General features: G+C 36.7%; 1 protein-coding gene across 2 annotated transcripts in view; it reads left to right on the top strand.

Annotated features, from left to right (window-relative positions):
* The window catches only part of LOC139935306 (NADH dehydrogenase [ubiquinone] flavoprotein 2, mitochondrial-like), a 63,429-nt gene that overhangs the window by 20,804 nt on the left and 20,063 nt on the right, over nucleotides 1-22,562 (top strand). For both annotated transcript variants that reach the window (XR_011785794.1, XM_071929831.1), the window contains exons 6-7: nucleotides 1,244-1,341; nucleotides 20,878-21,064. Coding sequence is in view for 1 of the 2 variants with exons in the window: in XM_071929831.1 (XP_071785932.1) it covers nucleotides 1,244-1,341; nucleotides 20,878-21,064 (285 nt within the window). In the remaining variant the exon portion in view is untranslated. The remainder of the gene's footprint in view (nucleotides 1-1,243; nucleotides 1,342-20,877; nucleotides 21,065-22,562) is intronic.

The following is a 22,562-nucleotide window of genomic DNA, read 5'->3' as shown; positions in this document are numbered from 1 at the left end:
AATAAGTAAATAGTTTTTCCTTAGACCTCAGTGAGGATGCTGTTTGAGCATGTGATGTTACATTGACTCAACTCACCTTACATGTATGTACATGTAAGGTGAGTTTATTTGTCAATGTGGTTGTTTTAAGTTGCTTTTATTTTGGTTCAACGAGTTCTTTCTTTGATGTTTGGAGTCATTGTAGTCTTGTGCGTCACAGAGTTTAAACAAATGAAACACGCACAACTCTCAAACAATAATACATAGTTTTTAATGTAATAGTTTTTATGAAGGGTTTATAAATTTTGTACTTTTTACTCTGTTGCCATTTATTATGTGATTGTTTATGCTTTTACATGTACTTATATTTTTACCATTGTTAAGTGACCACTTCAGCTACTGCTGCTGGTCATTTTGTTTGTATCAATAAATAAGTAAATAGTTTTTCCTTAGACCTCAGTGAGGATGCTGTTTGAGCATGTGATGTTTCATTGACTCAACTCACCTTACATGTACATGTAGGTCATCACCACTATAAATCTTGGTTCCACAATTTTGAGAATCTGCTCCCAATGGGTTACGGTGTGATGCTCTTAAAGCAGACCGTGCAGACATTATGCGCATGTAACATCAGTTCAAGGGGTTATTTGGCAATCTAGGTTGTTTTGGCATAATTCTCTCCTTTACAAGTATGTATTGTGGGGATCGTTAGTTGAAGTAATAGGTTTTATAAGGAGGCAGGTTGAAGGCCAGCCGTCGATTTCACAAAACTCTTCCTACCTAACTTATCTAAGACTAATCTTAGGACGTAGGATGAGTCCCAACCCTGCACTGTAGCATGCAGACCTTAAGATTAACTCGTCCTAACTCGAGAAAAGACGAGTCCTAACTCTTTGTGAAATCGACCCCCAGGAATTATACGAGCCCAAAGGTCGTGGCCTTGGTGCCCTTTCAAAAGTTTCCCATTTATCATTATTTTGTCACAAACATGTTATAGCGCCCTCTATAGGTTGGATCAATCACACAGCAGACACTGTTCTCTATGGTCAAAAGCAAGTGAAAGTGCACTTTACAAAATGAAAATGACCTTATGGAAAGGTTTGCATTAACACCATGTAATGACTAACTCTAATGAGTTGGGGTGGTTCTGAAAAGAACCTTTGAAAATGACCTTACCCTTTCACAGATGAAGTTTCAGCCCTGAGTTTGTTGAGTAGAGACATGTTTATATTGTTGTAACTCATGGTATTGATTCTCTATTCAGGAACCCTGTTGGTAAATACCACATTCAGATCTGCACTACGACTCCCTGCATGCTCCGAGATTCAGACTCCATCTTAAATGCCATCACTTCAAAACTAGGTGAGTACCTCAAGAAATGTTTGAAACTTTGAATTTTATAGGAAGTGAGAATTGGAAATAACAACAAGGTCAGTAACGTCTCTTCAATTAGAGATGTCCAGTGGAGGATTCTACTGCATCTAATAGCCCCATCACACCCAACTCGTTCCCACTACGTTCTGAATGTACATAGTAGCAACTTTTAACGGTGTGTTTATGAGCTTCTTGACAAGCTCAAAAGAGTTTGAATGAGGTAGAGGTGCTCCAGATTTTTGAGCCTGCTCAAAATATTCCTGTTGCAATCCTGTTCTGCAATTATTCATCATTTAGCGGTCGTAACCGAGATGCCATGCACAATGTCACGCCAGAAGTGTTCATCCCTCATCATGTTTGGAAGGTCCACGATTTCAACCTCCGTATCTCTACCGATCACGTCGATGTAGTTGAGTGGTCGAGGTCCTCTATTAGGGCATGGCAGTCTCCAATATAACAAGTCAGGAATGACCTGGTCTTTGGCACGAAAGCAGTGACCTGCAAAGCGGACTCTGCGTTGAGCATTGGTAGCAGAGATTGGTGGAATGTCTCTGTAGATCTGGTCTTTGGCCTTGTGCTCACGCCATGAGATGTTCTGCACCCTCGGAAGAAGCCTGGTGTATGTGCCGTCGAGGCGATCTTGAAACTCTTTTTTCATGGTCCAGGTTTCCGCTCCATACAGAAGGATGCTCTCTACACAGGCTCTGAAGAAGACCAGCTTTGTTGTATTTGAAGATGTTATGACGCTATGAAGCTTGTTGAAGGCATTCCAAGCTAAACCCTTGCGAATCTGGCTCGGGTAATTGTCGCATCCAGACTGCAGCCGGTATTAAACATAGTGTTTAAAACCGGCGAAGCACATATTTTGTCCCTTATTCAAACCAAAGTCGATGTTATTGATTGGTACAAAATTAGGAACTTGGATAAATTAATTTCCATAAAAGAAAAGAAGTAGGTTTGAACTTTTTAAATAATTCCTTGTTAATTTGTGATATTTGTGTTCTGCCTGAAAAAGAACCTTCAGTGATGTTTTGTGTTTCACAAACTATTTGTTGATTTATTTATGCTTTTTGTTTATTTATTTTGGGTACTTACAATAATTTCTATCATTATTTTCAAACTTCATAAAGAAATGTGTAGATGTAAAGGGACCCTGTACAGTTTTCCAAGGAATGTCCTTATTCTTCTCCTGAAATACCCCACAGAGCTTGTCAAAAAGAAATTACCAACAAATGTCAAAGGTAAACCAGTAAAGTCAACGTTCTTCTAATAAAGAAATTGACACTCCCAGACATGTTTACTCCACGCTTGACTGTAAATCCAATCCCTTAACAACACTGTCTAGTCATGTTCTCATTCCCAGTCAACTCCCAACGGGGAGTATAAAGTGCATGGAAGTGTTGAGGAATCCTACAGCCACTGTAGTAATTGATTCTTTTAATCCCCGTGAGACAGATGTCCATTGATGTCTTCGTCTGACACAATTTTTTAGGATCAATTTCTTCAGAGTAAAGAATTGGGGAGAGCACATTAACTTGAAAATGTGCTTGCTCGTTTTGGTGTAACTCTATGTAGCATTTTGCACAGAAAACCTCGTCTGCGCCTTGATGTTTGTTGATATGCAAGCGAGACGAGTAGTCTTTGGGTCAATGAAGTATTCTTTGCATCAAGAAATAGACACTTCCAAACTTGTTTACTTCAAGATTGGATTTAGTGACTATGTTAATCCATTTCCTTAACAACACTCTCTGGTCATGTTCATATTCCATGCCACCGTTACTGAAAGCCAACTCTCAGGTGCATGGAAGTGTTGAGGAAATCTTACAGCCACAGTTACTAATTGATTCTCTACATCCTCATGGGATCCGTTTTTCAGGATCAAGTTTTTCAGAGTAAAAGTAGCAATTAAATTTTAGACTCAAAGAGTCCAGACTAACAGTGACATCTAATACTTGGATGTTGAATCGCTCAATCTCCATGTTGTTTCTACTGATTGACATCTTGATTCATGGGTTGTATCTTATGACACTCCCCCTGGGAAAGAGGCTGGCAGTCTTTTTTGTAATTGGTTACTGGAAAGTGGTTTTTCTTACCAGCAAATGGGAAAGCACTCTAAACTAGTCTAGATGTTATTTCGACATGGTGAAAGTGGATGACGTTTGTTTGATTTATAACTTAGATGAAATAACAGCTTGTTCAGGTTAACCAAATCATCATTAGTTTATCACAAACATGTTACAGCGCCCTCTATAGTTGGATCAAGCACACAGCAGACACTGTTCTCTATGGTTTAAAGCTGTATGAGCTTTTGTAGTTAATTTGTTATGTATTTTGTTAAAGAAAAGCTGTATATATTAAAGTGCCTTGAGTGTTCCTGAGTGACTAATATGCCCGCTTTATAAGAAGCCACTGTTATTATTATTATTAAACTGCTGATTTTCATGCGACGGATCTACATGTCTTTATAACATTGATAAAACACCCATTTTTGTCCATTTTTGTCTACTTTATGTCATACATCATTCACTTGTATCGATTTCCAGTATAAATATAGTGCAAACCTACAAGCATAGACAGCGTTTGCCGCCTACGTCACTGATGATGGTGGTCTTTTTTGACGTTTTGTACCATAGTCTTTTTTCAAATAATCTACCCTGGAGATCTGAGTATTCTGGGGCATTTGGAGAAAAAGCAAACATTAATCACGACAGCAAATGTTTGCTGATACTCCTGTATCTAATAGAAGTGAGTAGTGAAAGTGTACAGGATACACTACTTCGGCTTGGTGATCTCAAACCTGCCAAACCGTAACCTGCCATAGAGTGTAGAATTCAATGTATTTCTCAATAGTTTATAACTGATGTGAATCTTATGAACTACATTAGTCATGACTTAGTAGGTCAGACAAGTGAACAAAACATGTACCCATATTGTGCTGTTAAAAGTGTAAATAAAAGCACATTAAAACCCCTTCAAATTATTTATTTGTCGCTACTTTTACCTCTGAATAAAGATTCCACATTTTCTGGTTGATGAGGGATAAACACCTCTGGCTTGACATTGTGCATGAAATCTCGGTTGCGGCTGCTAAATGATGATGATGGGTTGTCGTTGCAGAAAGCTGAGTTATGAATTGTTTTAACTGAGACATGTAATTACACTAAGTGATTTGTATTTGGATAGGCTCCAACTACAATGTTATATGACTCTCACTCATCCTTTCTTCGATTTCCAGATGAAAAACAATCTATGATACAGTTTATTCAGATGAATTAATTTATAGTTAAAGTTATAGCATGCAATAGGGCTTAGGGTTTCTAAGTGTTGAAACATAAAAGCAATTAAACACACAATATCATGACAACAACAAGGTAGTGTATGAGAAAAAAAGGACATATTTTTAATAGCATTATGAGAAAATGTATGTGATGGGAATTAAACAAGTTGGACTATAGATTAATTGTGATTGCAAGTGGGGAAATATTCTATTCTATATTCTATCCTAAGTTCAAATTTTAAATCCATCGTTGGAGAGTGTGAAAAACCTCTATGCGCTGTATTTTTGACTTTGTCCTGCACAGTCTTTATCAGTTCCATCTGTTTTGTTGTGTCGTAGTTTTAATTTTTTTTGTAAAGGTGGATTGCAACAGCTCCTTTAAATGTCTTATTATCCATGATGGATTGATGTCTGTGGTGGTAATGTGTTCCTGTCTTTAATAACTTCTTGGGGAATTGGGTAGGAATGAAAAAACCTTGGAAGTGATACAAATAGGTTTGATGCTTGCTTGATGGAAATCTACAGTATGTGCAGAAGCAATATCCACTACAATACTGCTCTGAATGTGTCCTGCTTTCATTATATCACATATTGATTAACAAAGAGGATCGATCAATGAATTTAACTGATCGCAGATGAATTAATTAACATTGATCGTAGTGTGAAGCAAATTAATACCTTTGTTTGAATTGTAAACTGTGAATACTTTGCATTCCTAGACTACATACTGTACATTGTGTAGTTTTGCATCCGTTCTAGTTCTCATAGCTATTGACCTGTTATATTTGTAGGGAGGGGGGAACAAGGTGGCATTATTGGACATCAATACCCACATTTTGTTTTAAAGCACCGACAACCAATGTTTTAATTTGGCATCACGTGGGGGTGTTTGAACGGATGATATAACACCAGTAAAAAGTGTTGAAACATGGGCGTGACAAGCGAGCTTGCACCTGTGCTTATAAGACAGTTTATTAATTCCTATTGGTCGAGAGCAACGGCTGGAACAGTTGTGCCACATCACGTGATATGCCCGACGCGCACAGCAATCTCCTTAAAAGGAGTTGTTTACCCAAGGGCCTTACCACTTCATAGCTGGAGGGGTGTTGTGTTGAAAGAAATCATTGAACAATTATAATTTTTGCATTTAATTTACTTTTTTACCAAAAAGTGTTGATGTTTTTTGACCGAAATGGTATTTATGAATGGGAATCAAAGTGTGTTGAATCGGTTTACAACTAGTGGTTTAAACCCGGCGAGGCCTGGTTCTTGATAATTTACCTCGACTTCGTCTCAGTAAAATTATCAAGAACCTGGCCTCGGCGGGTTTAAACCACTTGTTGAAAACCTCTTCACCACACATTGATTCCCTTATTTCAAATCAAACAAATGATTGGATGGCCATCAGTTGATTGTTGACCAACTTGGCATTCTCAAAACGTAACAACAAGGCTAGGCAGTAGGACCACTTAGCTGGTCATTTCACTAGTTCGTCAGCTCTTTCATGAGTCAATATTTCAAATAATAATGGATGCTGGTGGAGAGAATTCTGACTAATGCTCATGTTGGTATACTTGGCAAGTAGACCACTGGGATTGGGGAGATCACTGTTCAGTGTAGATGATAAAACAGTACTTAGCTAGAATGTGCAATCCACTGTTGCTTCCTAATAAGACCCTATAGACTCTTACTGTCCTCCCAGTGTACCAATAAGACTGATGTCAAGATGCAGACTGATGTTCAATACTTAATAGCTGCATACCTTGTAGACTCTCTAGTCTCCAATGGCTACAGCAATTATCACTCTGTAATAGTTAATAGTTCCAAACAGTCCCCCTCGGCTATCGTTCTCTCAAGACACTTGTTTTCATGATGAGTCATTCTCGTTAGTGTTTTGACCTCCAAGAAGACAGGATCCTATTAAGGACTCTCAACTCAAGTGAGTTCTTAGAATTAATGTTTGCTCCTTGCTTGCCTTCTCATAATTAAACCACATTGCTTGATCTCAAATCTCAACCCACTTGTCAATCTTACCAGGGCCAAGTTTTATAGAGCTGCTTAAGCAAAATAAATTTGCTAAGCAGGGCCAACGCCAAAAGTGGTCATCCTGAGCTCTAAATGTTCAAGTTCTTCTTTTGGGTGAAATAAGTATGTAGCTATGTAGAGTATAACATAGGAAAATGAGATTTGGTCTCCTATAATGCTAATTATGAAGTGATTTAAACGAGAAACGAGCGCTTAGAGTGCGACAGGACGGAATGATTAATTAAAACTATAATAACTTAATTAACAGATTTATCAGTTTTGTTATTTTTCTATATAGACTAGCTGGTCATGGAGCACATGTATCTAAACCAAATACTTAAAATAATTTTTTTAATTTATGCAAATATGCAGATCTAAAGGTATCAATTCCGTCCTGTCACATTTTTTAATCTATTAATTAATATTCAAATGCTTAATTTTGTATTTATTTGTATGAATTCTTCCAAACTATCAATGACAAGTGTGTTTGACACTTTAAGCATATTTGCTTTCAATTAATTCCTCCCATTAACTTAATGAGGCAATCCGTAGTGTTCATAACAGGACAAAAACAAGTGCGACAGGACGGAAATAGGTGCGACAGGACGGAAAACAAGTGCGACAGGACAGAATTTAGTCAGTTTCCCATTTTATGTGAAGTTTTTATATGGTTATTTATACACTGGCTTAAAATGGATTAAAACCATTTAATTAGACCCATTTTTATAATGGTATAATATAGTTGATTAAAACCATGTGAACGAAATTCCGTCCTGTCACATTTCCGTCCTGTCGCATGTATATCATAATTAATCCTCCAGTAATTGAAAGAAAGAAACATGCAAAAATTATTCTTTTTCTGTAGGTTAGAGTAAATGTATATGAGGGTATACTTGTTTATAAAATAAAACAATGTATTTAGTTGCATTAAATTTGATAAAAATTTAAAAGATAATTGAGTGTTTCAAACACATGTTTCTATCGATCCGTCCTGTCGCGCGAATAACTTTGTGTTACTATGGCAACAAACTAAATGCTATTCATTTTTTTTTTTGAGCTTGCTTGGGTCAGTTGATTTCTTGTTTACACACCATAAATTAATTTGTGTTTTAATGGTTCTATTATTAAATGCACTGAAAATACTACATCAAATTCCGTCCTGTCACACAAACGAAACTTTTGGCTTTGGCCCAGCACAGAATAGTATTGCTAAGCAGAATCAGGCTACCAGCCCAAATTTCAATAAGTTTGCATTGTTGTGGCTTGTGCCCGACTCAATTTATTCTAAGCAGAATAATGTTTCAAGCAGTATTTTCTGTATTACAGCCTTATGAAATTTGATTTGCTTTTTGTATTTCATTTTTGTATTTTGTTGTTTAGTCTTTGGATTTCTTATTATTTGGAAATTGTACTTAAATAAATATATTTATATTTTTTTCTGTAATTTTAATATAGTATTCTTATGCCCTCTACCGGTAATTTTAACTGCAATTCAGCCTCTGGCTGCCAAGTTTTAATGTTTTTTAATAAACCAACAGAAAATAATTGGCCCAGGGCCCAACTTTGTTGAGCTGCTTGACCGGTATCCTGCTCATTTCTGCTAACAGAAAACTGTTAAGCAGTATTTTCTGCTTTTAAAAGCAGAGCCATGAAATTTGGCCCGATGCCAGGAGGGAAGACCAGTTGATGAAGGAATCTCAGTCATGACAAATTGTCAATAATTGCTGAGGACAATTTGCTGTTTAACGCTGTACTTGTACATCCACACTATGGGTATTAGAGAAACTATGTCATGTGTGAATAGAAAGCAAGTCGCGTACAGTGTAGTTTACTTCTGGTACATACATGTAGCTCCAGATGGGTGATTAACATCTGGAGCAGAAATTTGACCCTATTTCAATCAACAAAATGTCCAGATGAAATCAAAGGTGCTTTTATCTGCTCAGGTTACTCGCATTCTTGCTTCTATAAGTGTGTGAAATCTTTCACTGTCGTCCAGCTGTTCTAAACATGCAGGCCTCAAGTTAACCCACAACACCCATTGCAATTGCTGTGATGCCTTGTGCTTTTGCTGTGGTGCCCTTTGCACAGTTTTAATACAAATTGATGATTTCTTCAAAGAGGTGCTCCTTACTAGAGCAGCATTACTGTGCCTCTTTAAGAGCCAAGTTCAAGACCTGTACGTTACATGTGTGCTTCGATTAGAACCCAAAAAGCAGATGAATTAATAATTATAATAATAACGGATTTATAACGCGCCTTTTGCCAAAGGATACAAAGCGCCAGGTATTATTACTGCAAGGAGTGGGACGAAGTTTGAGATATAAGACCTAATCCTTAGCACCATGTACATAATGGTTTACAAGGTGCTGTGGCGCAATATGCTGCCAATCCAGCCAGGAACACCGGGGCAAACCCCCTTCTCTTTACTATAAGTGCACTGGGTTCTTTTACATGCGTTTACACAACACATGGGACCAACCGAATTGATTTGTTTTGACATGTTTTCATATTATGCATTATTTACAAACCGATAGAGTTATCACAATGCACAAAACCTGTAGAATCTTCTAGTAACTACTGTATGCTAGAAAGTACAGTCAGCCTAGTGTATGTATACAGCCTGTCTATGTAAATACAGGGGCTCTTGTACTTAGTGTGCACCCAATGATGTGTGAAATGGAAGTATGTATTTTTAATTGTAATACTGTTGCATTTTAGTCCATGGCTGTTTGGAACAATTTTAATAAATAAACCACTCAATAATAATACGACCTTGGGTTGAGTTGTTGAATGATAATCACTGTGAAAAGACTAAAGATGTGAGAGATACAGACATAGGTGTTTGGTAGTGAGAAGTTAAAGTCATGTTACATCATTGCTTTATGGAAGTAAACAAAATAGAAAACCCATTGGTCTTAGTAGACCGGTTGATAATCAGTGAAAAGAATACACTGTAAAAGTTTCTTGCTTGAAATTTATAATGGACCAGAATTTATTTAACAAGACCAGAATCAAAATGAGTTGAACAAGCACTCAGAGAGAATATTTCTCAATTGTGTTTGTGTGTAAGTCTACTTTTAAGAAATGTTCGCGTTCGCTGCCAGTACTTTTGCACAAGATTACACAATGATGAAATTTATTAAATTAATAAAAGACAAGACCACCAGGCTTGGCCTATTGTGTTTACTGGCCAAACGCTAAAAGTCAACCCTGCCACACTCTTACATTTGTATATCCATTTAGCAAACACCATCCAATCAATGCAATCTACAGAATGGACAATTAAATCATTGTTCACAACATCAGTTTATTATTAGATCATCTAAGTTTGCCCACAATCGTTGTCAAAACATCTTTAGACCGTGCAAGAAAGAAAAATTAAAAACCAAGACATCCCAAGAGTGGTGGGAACAAAAAAGGATTTCAAAGCCCCTAGCCCTAATTAATTTTTACATAAGATCGTTAATGCACGCAATACAAGAGATTCTGAACAGGCTTTGATGAGATCTCCCGTACATTGTAGATGTAGAAGAACCACAGAAGAAAAAGCTAAATACGTGAATGCTCCTGTGATGCAGCGATCCATCTCTAGCATCGACAAGAGACGTAATGGGTTTATCTAAGTCCTTAATGTGGAATACAATAGAAGCGTTAATATAATGAGATTGAGACTTGGAATTGAACTGAGGTTATGTGTAATCCTAAGACTATTTTCCTTTTTTAGCTGGATAGGAAGCTTTGTTATAAATTGGCATTAAAAACATTGGACATTATTGGTAATTGTCAAAGACCAGTCTTCTCACTTGGTGTATCTCAACATAATATGCATAACATAACAAACCTGTGTAAATTTGAGCTTGATTGGTCGTCGGAGTTGCAAGATAACTTCATACATATCAAAGAAAAAAACACCGTTGTCACATGAAGTTGTGTGCTTTCGTATGCTTGATTTCGAGACCTCAAATTCTAAACTTGAGGTCTCAAAATCAAATAAGTGGAAAATTACTTCTTTCTCGAAAACTACGTTACTTCAGAGGGAGCCGTTTCTCACAATGTTTTATACTATCAACCTCTCCCCATTACTCATTACCAAGTAAGGTTTTATGCTGATAGTTATTTTGAGTAATTATCAATAGTGTCCACTGCCTTTAAATACCAATGGCAGTAGTAAACATTAAAGGCCCATCCGTTGATTTCACAAAACCCTTCTTAACTTAAGACTAATCTTAGGACTTTAGGACCAGTCCCAACCGTGCACTGTAGCATGCAGACCTTAAGATTAATCCTAAGTTAGGACGAGTTACTCGTCTTAACTCGCGATAAGACGAGTCCTAACTCTTTGTGAAATCGACCCCTGTACATGTACATGTTTGGTAATTACTCAAAATATTTTTTAGCATAAGACTTTACTTGGTACCAGGCAAGGGAGAGCTGTTGATGGTATAAAACATTGTGAGACTCCCTCTGAAGTAACTTATTGGAGAAAGAGGTAATTTCTCACTCAAATAATAAAAGACTCTGCCCAGAAACCTTTTATTCCTATCTGAAAGCACGCTATTTTGTTCAACAAAGGTGTTTTTTTTCATCATTTTCTTGGAACTTCAATGATCAAATGAGTCCAAACAATACAAATCACTATATGGTGATTCTGATAAAATGTTATAATTTATTGCTTTTTGGAAATCGAGCCCTTTATTCAGTTTGATGTTACCATTTAACACTGTACATGTATGTGGTAGCTATGTCCTTGTATCTTCACACTCTCAAATGACAACGTTATTTATCTCCTAAATTGAATATCAGTCATGGTTTGCCTGCATGTCATATTAAACCACAGGGGTACAATGTACTGTGTTACACAGGAAATTAAAAAATGATTCAACTCCATTTAAGTGTAGCTTCCTCAGCCAAGCGAGACTTGCTCGCTTGAACCACAAGCACTAAATCTTACAATGACTTACATGTAGTTGGTTATAATCCCGTAAGATTCACGGATGTAGTGATGTCATGATGTCCTATCAAACTTCACATGAATCAAGATTTATACATTATTCTCATCATACATGGGGAATTCACTTTAATTTGTCCTTTCAGACAATCAATGTATCCTCCATTTCATGCAAAATACTACACCATAGACCTTCAAGAATACTCAGTATGTACGCGTTAGATCACTAGCTAGACCAGCATGCACCTCATTCAACAGTTAGCGCTTGCTACATATTGCACCATAGACCTTCAAGAATACTCAGTATGTACGTGTTAGGCGCGGAATGTTTGATCGCTAGCTAGACCAGCATGCACCTCATTCAACAGTTAGCGCTTGCGCAATGGGTATTGCTGAAAAGGTCTATGGGCACTCATCATCATCAGTCAGCATTATACATTCCTGCACCAGCTGCCTGTCTGGTGAGAAGCTTCCAAATAGACCGGTCTTAAACTGCCACTTCTGCCTCCTCCACCGACCACCCAGTAGCAAGTCTCCACCCAGTACCAAGTCTTTACCCAGTACCAAGTCTTTGCCCAGTACCAAGTCTTTACCCAGTACCAAGTCGCCACCCAGTACCAAGTCTTTACCCAGTACCAAGTCTTTACCCAGTACCAAGTCGCCACCCAGTACCAAGTCGCCACCCAGTGCCAAGTCTCCACCCAGTACCAAGTCTCCACCCAGTACCAAGTCTTAACCCAGTACCAAGTCTTTACCAGTTCCCACCAGTCTGGACAGGTCCCTCTGGATTACATATTTCCATGTTGTCCTAGGGCACCCCCATTTACGTTTCCAATGGGTTGGTGACCAGTTGTAGAGTTGCGATTGGTTCCTATTCATTGGAGGGACCAAACCACTGCAGTCTGTGCTTTCTTATGATGCTTGAGAGTGGAGGCTGCTTGGTCATTTTCCCTTACCATGGCCATGATCTTACCTTCTTATATTTGTGACACGTTGTGATTTAATGCACAGCATCTTTATTTAGCATCTCATGTCAAAAGCATCTACCAGTCATATCTTGATCATCTAGAGTCAGTAAATCTTAGAAGCAGCAGTATTGAAATTTCAAACACGGACTGGCAATTGCTTCAAAGACAATATAATTATAGAGCAAATTTGTAGACATGGCTGTTTTTTATATACGGTACATAGAAAGCAAAGCAAAGCAAAGCAAGAACAGTACATTTGGCATGGTTGGATTAGTCAAAGTGGTTTTTGAAATTACCAACTGCATCATATTTCTGGGAAAGTAAAGAGCAATTTAATGAGTTGTGATGATGACATCTGATCAATGATGTAATGTACACGTAGTAGTAGTAGTCATTTTATTTTGTGCTATAGACCATGATTAATGTATTGCCTTATTGGGAATGGTGTTTAGCGATATTTCAAGCCACTGTCAGATTGTTAACCAACATGTCTGTTTTGTTTTTCTATTCTATGACATATTATTGGTAGCGATGTTGATTTATAATGGTTATTGTCAGTCCATGTAATACTCTATGATGATGACAATACACACAGCATCAAAACATTTTTCAAAAACAAAGTAAGAAAGCTATAAACCTGTATGTATTACCTTCTTGTAGTAGTGATTGATAATTAGGTATTTTGTTTCACTGTTTGCCAAATTCATGGCAACACCAATTTTGAAATTCATTTAAGTTTTGAAAAGTTTTGAAAAGAAGTAGATGTCTCAGCAATTAGCACTTGCTCATTGGTCCGATACTATTTTCAGAGTTGCTGATCCACAACAATTGTATGGCTTAATGTACAATACATGTATCTTACTTTTTGTCTTCCATTCTCTAAAATTTCATGTCATATTGAAATAATGAACTTTCATGTCTGTATGTTGTACAATGCATTCCTGTAAGAAGAGATATTTGAAGTATCATGTTTACCTTTCATACTTAGGTTTGCTGAATTTAACTTAAAATCGCTGAGTTAATAAGAATGAATCAATTTCATGAACACTTTTGTCCTAGATTGAGAAGGCAAAATCATTGAGTTCATTATTTAATCTATAAAAAAAAGGTTTTACAACCGGATCAATGAGTTACTTATAAAACAGGATTTAGAACACTGATTGAAGGAATTAGAACACTGAATCAATGAGTTACTGATTGAAGGATTTAGAACACTGAATCAATAAGTTACTGATTGAAGGAATTAGAACACTGAATCAATGAGTTACTGATTGAAGGATTTAGAACACTGAATCAATGAGTTACTGATTAGGGGATTTAGAACACTGAATCAATGAGGTACTGATTGAAGGATTTAGAACATTGAATCAATGAGTTACTGATTGAAGGACTTAGAACACTGAATCAATAAGTTACTGATTGAAGGACTTAGAACACTGAATCAATGAGTTACTGATTAGAGGAATTAGAACACTGAATCAATGAGTAACTGATTGAAGGATTTAGAACACTGAATCAATGAGTTACTGATTGAAGGATTTAGAACACTGAATCAATGAGTTACTGATTGAAGGATTTAGAACACTGAATCAATGAGTTACTGATTAGAGGATTTAGAACACTGAATCAATGAGTTACTGATTAGAGGAATTACAACACTGAATCAATGAGTTACTGATTAGAGGAATTAGAACACTGAATCAATGAATAACTGATTGAAGGATTTAGAACACTGAATCAATGAGTTACTGATTGAAGGATTTAGAACACTGAATCAATGAGTTACTGATTGAAGGATTTAGAACACTGAATCAATGAGTTACTGATTGAAGGATTTAGAACACTGAATCAATGAGTTACTGATTGAAGGATTTAGAACACTGAATCAATGAGTTACTGATTGAAGGATTTAGAACACTGAATCAATGAGTTACTGATTGAAGGATTTAGAACACTGAATCAATGAGTTACTGATTAGAGGATTTAGAACACTGAATCAATGAGTTACTGATTAGAGGAATTACAACACTGAATCAATGAGTTACTGATTAGAGGAATTAGAACACTGAATCAATGAATAACTGATTGAAGGATTTAGAACACTGAATCAATGAGTTACTGATTGAAGGATTTAGAACACTGAATCAATGAGTTACTGATTGAAGGATTCAGAACACTGAATCAATGAGTTACTGATTGAAGGATTTAGAACACTGAATCAATGAGTTACTGATTGAAGGATTAGGAACACTGAATCAATGAGTTACTGATTGAAGGATTTAGAACACTGAATCAATGAGTTACTGATTGAAGGATTTAGAACACTGAATCAATGAGTTACTTATTGAATACCCTTAGTACAGGATCACTGAATCAGTCAGATGAACTTTCTTGATCCTTGGATGTACCAGGAAATCAATTTAATTGAAAAGAGCTCGGTGGTGATGGTTGGGGAGGGAGAGAGGTTGGGGAGGGAGAGAGGGGGGGGGGTGGAATGTTGACTTGATTGGACGCTCAATGCAATGATGACAGAATACCACTGTACACTACACGTATGCCTTCATGGTACTGTAATGAGATATTGATTGCTACAGAAGTGTTATAGATTTTTCAGTGATGGGAAAAGTGAATTTCCGTTTTGTTATTAATCATTTCTTGGGTGACTCTAACCTTTTTGTTTGATTTTTTTTTTTATTCAACAAATTTTGACCTCCAGTTTCTAGTGATTGGTCTTTATTTTATTCATCAGACTTCATTTTTCACCTGAGATTGTCTTTATTTCAATGCTTTATTTTGCAGGCAAACATTAAACATCAGCCTTCTTTTCCCTCCAAAGAAATTTCATTTTAGGTTTTTTTCCCAAAACCTTGGCTTTGTCTCGACTTCTGGGTTCCAGCTCTGGGATCATCTGACTCTGGGCTCTGCTTGATTTTAGAAACACTGCAAAATGTACAATGCTCTAAAATCTATGGTGGAGCCCAAGCCATAGCCACAACCTAAACTGAGGTTGGAAAATACCCCATGACTGCAATCAATTCAAATTGAACAAGGTTTATATGTAATCCAAAAACGTGACTGCTTTGTACAATAATGGTCTCATTATTATGTGGCTTTAAAGTAGATGATAATGCTCTTTGGAGAATGTACTGGTCAATGATGCAAGCAAGCTAACAATCATGTCAATGTATACTCCCAGGGATTTTGTTGAACGCTGAATGCTTCAGAGCTTAAACCCTCATCACAAGTGCATACATTAATGTTAGGCTTGAATGATCTGAAGCCTTTGAGTGGGTTGGTAAAGGAAGGGGTTGGGGATGGTTTGAAAAATTTGTTTGTCTTTGATACAAAAACAAAACTATTTTAAAAGCATTGTGCATTGAGCTTGAAGGCAACATTGTGTTATTTTAATATTAATGTTTGTACACTATTCAGATATAGAGAAAATAGTGTAACTTTCAGCTGCATGTAATATTCTAAAATGTTGTACATTCTAGACCTTTGGTTATAATACTGCGCGTTGTGGCTAAGCGGTCAAGCGCACCGGAATTAAGCTCAAGTGTTTCTAATCAGCTGAGTTTGGGTTGGGGTCCTGGCCTTGACACTTGTGTCTTTAAGCCAGACACTTAACAATTATTGCTTCAACCTTCGGATGAGATGACAAGCCAATGGTTGGTCCCATGTGCTGTGTAATGCTTGTTAATGAACACACCTGCACTATTCGTTAAGAGAAGAGGTTTGCCTTGAGGTTTCTGGCAGTGGCGCTGCTGAATGCGCCCCTGCACGTTGTAAACCATTACAAGGCCCTGTACATAAATGGGTCTCATAATTCAAAACATAGCTCTGTTTAATCTTATTGAAAATCAAACAATGAGCACTTAAATACATGTTCTCTTTTAGGGGTGTGATAAAGTGCCATATCAGATCCCAGTTTAATTATTATGTAATGTATGGAAAGGTAAAGTGTTTATTCTAACATAAAAAAATGGCAGGATTGAAATAACCATCATGTATAATATATATATACTCAGCTTATCAATGTTAGGAGTTGTTGGAATTGACAAGCTTCCTGTGTCTACAAAATGACAATTATACTTGGATCATTACACAAATACATTAGAAAGACCTTGAATTTATAACTCCTATCATCCTCTTTTGTTTCTTGTTGAAGGAATGGATGAAGATAATGTCATCAGTCAAGAATACATAATAGACATTGTAGTAAACTGGACAGGCTTATATTTAATATGCATTGTACATGTATGAGCACAACGGCAGTCCCGGGATGTAGACATCCGGTTCGGCCATTGTCATAAGAGCCCTTTTTAGAGCAATTTAATTTCTAACTTAATTGCCATATTTCTAAGCAGTACTCCGAAACAAAAAAAACAACATTTTTTTTTACAGATTTACAAATAACCTACAGAGCTTACAGAAGGTAATGGTGAAAGTCTTCTTTTGAAATATTATTCCATGAAATGCTTTACTTTTTGAGATAACATTAAAACAATTATCAATTCTCGATATGGGGAATTACAGATTTATTTGAAACACATGTCATGACACAGCGAAACGTGCGGAAACAAGGGTGGGTTTTCCCGTTATTTTCTCCCGACTCCGATGACCAATTGAGCCTAAATTTTCACAGGTTTGTTATTTTATATATAAGTTGTGATACACGAAGTGTGTGCCTTTGACAATACTGTTTAGCGAAAGTGTCCAATGGCTTTAATAGAGCAAGGTGTAAGTACACAACTCGTATCAGCTGTAGACCTTATCATGCATTAAATAGGAAGACAATATTGTTTTGAGCATCGTCAAATAAGACACAAGGTACAATATTGACTCATCTTTATCCAGACCGGTCTAATGTAGACATCCTTTTAAATTATTGAAAAGCCTGCACTGACAAAAATTACAAATGGCGTGTGATGTTAAGGTGTTACATGCTAAAAGAAAAATTTACTAAATTTCCTCCTAATCCATCAAAGTTTTCTTAAGGAGTTAAAGGAAGAACTTTGTTCATTGACTTAAGGTTTAATGGCGTATCGTGGCCGAGCAGTTAAGAGCACCGAACTCAAGCTCTGGTCGTTCTGATCAGCAGAGTTCAGTCCCAGTCAGGACACTTGTGTCCTTCAGCAAGACACTTAAAGGCAGTGGACTCTATTGGTAATTACTCAAAATAGTTATTAGCAAAAAAACTCACTTGGTAATGAGTAATGAGGAGAGGTTGATAGTATAAAACATTGTGAGAAACAGCTCCCTCTGAAGTGACGTGGTTTTGAGAAAGAAGTAATTTCCATGAATTTGATTTTGAGACCTCAAGTTTAGAATTTCAAGCATCTGAAACCACACAACTTGGTTCGACAAGGGTGTTTTTTTCTTTCATAGTTATCTCGCAACTCCGATGACCAATCAAGCTCAAATTTTCACAGGTTTGTTATTTTATGCATATGTTGAGATACACCAAGTGAGAAGACTGGTCTTTGACATTTACCAATAGTGTCCAGTGTCTTTAACCATTATTGATGCACCCTTCGGATTGGTTGTAAAGCCATACATCAGGTCATGTTGGCCCCAGTGTTCCTGGTTTGATTTGGCAGCCTATTGCACCACAGCACCTTGTTAACCACTTGATGGTGCTTGATGTAAAGGAAAAGATCTCATACCTAACTTAGCTCCATTATACCTTGCGGGCAAAACACTGAACGCCCTGAGTTTCCAACTGACAGATTGAGGCGCTTTATAAGAAGCCATTGATGTTATTATTATTCATTTGTCTGAAGGAAGCATCTTAAAGTCCCACGTATCTTAAGGACATATTTCTCTGCATTACATGTAGTATCCCTTGTGTGTTCTCATCAAGAAGAAGACAGTCTCATCAATTCTTATTTGTGGGTCTAGAGGAAAGTGCATCGTTAAAGATGGAGAGACACTTGTTATAGTTTACATCCTCTGTAAGGTGCTTCAAGATGATTTATAGAGCTACATTATCATTTAGGAAATCAAACAGAAGATTTCAAGCACCTTGGATCCTTATGTTTGGATGGTTTGTGGGGGACATTATTGTCTTATGTTAAATTGAGTCAAGCTGTTGTTGTTTTTGGTCTACTGTGATTGATGGAAAATGATCAGTTTCAGAAACTTGATGCTGTTTTCTCAAGAAAGTGAAGACAAAAGAAGGTTATTGTAAGAAAACGGGTATCCTTTAAGATTTTAAAGGGTCTATGGAACTTTTGTAGGACAAAAACACAATGTCCACAGATTTACACTAAACTTACACAGTTTGAAGATCATGATAGTAGAAAGCTTCCCTGAAAATATTACAAGCTGAGGTGCTGTAGTTTTTGGGAAATAAGTAAAACAATGTCATGAAAATAATTTTCGTCTCATGAGACGAAAATTATTTTAAGCTTTTACAAACGTATTTTCATGACATTGTTTTACTAATTTCTCAAAACTCTATTAGTCTGCCCACCCCCATGGTTTGCACCATATGCAACTAATCTCAAATTAGCTTTGTCCACGGTTGTCATGGAAATGCGCAATCGGACGTCAACTTCAAGTAACACATAGGAGCATAGTAAGGTAAAGACTTTGTACAACAGTATTTGAAATCCAGAGGGAAACAAAACAACTTTGATATCACGTGATCAGTCTGGCTTCCTGTACACTAAGTGACATTGATGTGTAATTCCTATTTCATATATAGTGACCTGACTATTTCTTCTTATTGGTTTCTTCTAAAGCTGTTAATACATTGCTTTTTTCCATCAGAGTGCTTTAAAAAAAAAAAAAATACAAAATACAAAATGTACAATACAAAAATAAGGAAAACACATTTGGGAAATAAAAAAGAATTGTGATCAACGTTTATAACAAAGTTAATTCTTAGAAATGAGGATAAATTGTACTGAAATAGAGGGGGAAAAAACATGAAGAAGAATTGTTGAAATAAATCACGATAGCCACACCTCAATGAAGATGTAATGCTTAAAGGTTAATATCCTCCACGGTCTTGTAATGTGACAGTTTATACATTCAGTAGGCCTACAGTATAGTAGTCATGAATCTACAATGATAAATACATGTTTCAGCAGACCTTCATGTGTACAGTATTAATGTAGCAATCAAACTACACTGTTCAGTAGGCCTACCCCCCACATGTACCATGGAGGTAGAATTAGATTCTAATTCTACCTCCATGGGCCTAGGTAGCATTAGCCATGAAACTATGCTGTTTATACATTCAGTACAACATTAGTGTAGTCATGAATCTATGTTGTCCACTTTGATCCTAATTCCATTATGTATTGAATGTTAACTACATCATGCATAATCGCTCCATCAATGTTAACACATTTAGAAGATCAGTGACCTGTAGACATGTCCTAAGAAATTAAGATCAGAAAGTTCAGAAATACATGAAGCCTTTAAATTAACTTGTTGCAAGGTGTCTCGTTCATGTTACTGTCTTTAGTGTAGTGTTTTGTTGAGAGTTTTGGGGACAAAGCAAGTTATTCGTGCATCCAGATTAGGATTGGAATAAATCAAACATACTTTATTTTTAGGTATCTACATTTGTAGACTATTGGGGTTTGATTCAATAACTAGCCATGAGAAACGAGGTCTATTGCTGTAATGAACTACTTGTTTCCAATGATGTATTGATTGCATTGTGAACACATCAGAGGTTTAGGGTTCGAATCCCACACAGTGATGACTAGTAATGACTAGCCATGAGAAACAAGGTCTATTGCTGTAATGAACTACTTGTATCCAATGATGTAATGATTGCATTGTGAACACATCAGAGGTTTAGGGTTCGAATCCCACACAGTGAATAAGCCTGTCTTTGTTCTTCCTTCACACAGCTTGGGAAAGTACTGAGTATACAGTGAATTTGATGGAAGTGTTTACAGTTTGGGTTGCATCATGAATGGTGAACATTAAATTTTCGTACTTCAGGGTGACATTCAAAATGATGAACATTTAATATTGTATTGTTTGTTTCATTATTTGTGAATATTTTTTTGTAGATTGTGTGAGACCATTTAAACAGATTCAGTGGTGTTACAAGTGATCACTATGCTCTGATCATAAAACTGGTCTTACTTGATTTTGTTTAACTTAATAAAGAAATTAACACTTTTATTAAACAAAAAAAAACATTTAAAAATAACTCATCACACCTTTAACCACAGAGCAAGAAGATGTCATACAAATGAATAATTATCTCTGCCATCAAGGAATCAATGTGGGTGTCTTACATGATCTTATTTACGATTCCTTATTCTTCCCTACAGGCATCAAGGTGGGTGAGACAACCCAAGATAAGATGTTTACCCTGAATGAAGTAGAATGTCTTGGGGCTTGTGTCAATGCTCCGATGGTTCAAGTCAATGATCATTACTATGAAGATCTAGAAGTCAATGATATGAATGAGATTCTAGATGATCTTATAGCTGGACGGTCGCCTAAACCTGGGCCAAGGTGAGATATCAATATCAAAATCAAAATATAATGCTTGATTTGGAAGAAACGTATAGACGATGTGACCTATGTTTGCATTCAAACTGCCCTCTGTTGACAAAACACTGTATATGTCATGTTTCGCCGGGCAAAGAGACAAGTAGTCATGGTAAGATTGCATACACTTTCTAGCTGGCTGCCAAAACACAAAGGTTTTACCCGGCGGTATGCGCGCGAATCATGTTTTTAGGGTTTTCGAGTGACGTCAGAGGTCACATCGTCTATAGAATTCATTGTGACTCTTGTTTTGGGCACTTACAATGTAAGACTGCTCTTGTTTTGCAACAGTTCCTGGTGAGTTGACCAATCATTTGGAACCATTCAAGTACAACGGTTTTCTATGGTAACACAACTGTGCATGAACTGTGTACATACATGAACATGTGTTTAATTGTATGCATTCACCACATGGTATCATACTGCAGGCTGACATCACTATGATTTATCTATCAATCAAAACCACAGTGGGTCAAGACAGAGCAGCATAAAACAAAGTTTGCTTAAACAGCATCCAAATGACAATGGTGATGAATAAGACATAAACATCCATCTCATAACATACAAGCCTGAACATGTAACAGACTGACTTTCATATTCCAACAGGGGGGTGATCCGTTCAGGTATTGAATCATTACATCCACCCCCCCCCCCACCAGTTGGCTTCTTACATCATTGTTTGATCAGGGACATTTTAATTATCCGGTCATGATTGATTGGACTGTACTTTCCTACATTTAATCCTACCTTACATGTACATCGAGAGACGTTTCTAATACTGATTGACAGATGATGTTAATTAAAAGCCAACACCTTCAGGAATGTTTTGTAGATCATCTATATTGTAATTAGTTCAGTAATGGAATTCTGTGGCAGTAGGTTTCTAGGAATCCATTGTTCTTAGAAATTTACCCATAGATCCTGCAGTCAGCACCTGCTGACATATTTTAATAAGTCCATTGTCGTTATTGACATCTGACACTAGTCAGCTCTCATTATGTCATGGCCTCTAACAGGGTCAGTGATTGGTCAAAGAGAAGACCAAACAAAACTCTGCCAGCATACTTTATGTACAAAATTGGTATAGATGTCCATTGTTCATTAAATAAGTTAATTACGCAAACAAATAACACAACACACAAAGATAAAGAAATCGTTGAAACAAACCTTTTAACCTACACGTATGGAAAAAGCATGTGCTGATAACGTTCCACTTGCGACCAAACAGCTCCCTGACTGGAGGGTTTAAACAACAAAAAAACCATATGAATATTTAGTACATGTACATGTACATGTACATGTTCAAATATTAAAATGTACTGGATTCAGAGTGTTGATGGATAGAATGTCTTGCACTATGGCTTCATTGACTCCCTGATAGTGAAAGACTTACTATAGTCTTCCAGACTTCATTTCATGTCCTTGAGTTTGTATCAGGGCTGATGGATTGGACAGTCTAGAG

Source organism: Asterias amurensis, chromosome 3 (assembly GCF_032118995.1).
Source record: "Asterias amurensis chromosome 3, ASM3211899v1".
Classification (NCBI taxonomy): domain Eukaryota; kingdom Metazoa; phylum Echinodermata; class Asteroidea; order Forcipulatida; family Asteriidae; genus Asterias; species Asterias amurensis.
This window is presented reverse-complemented; position numbering and strand designations above follow the sequence as displayed.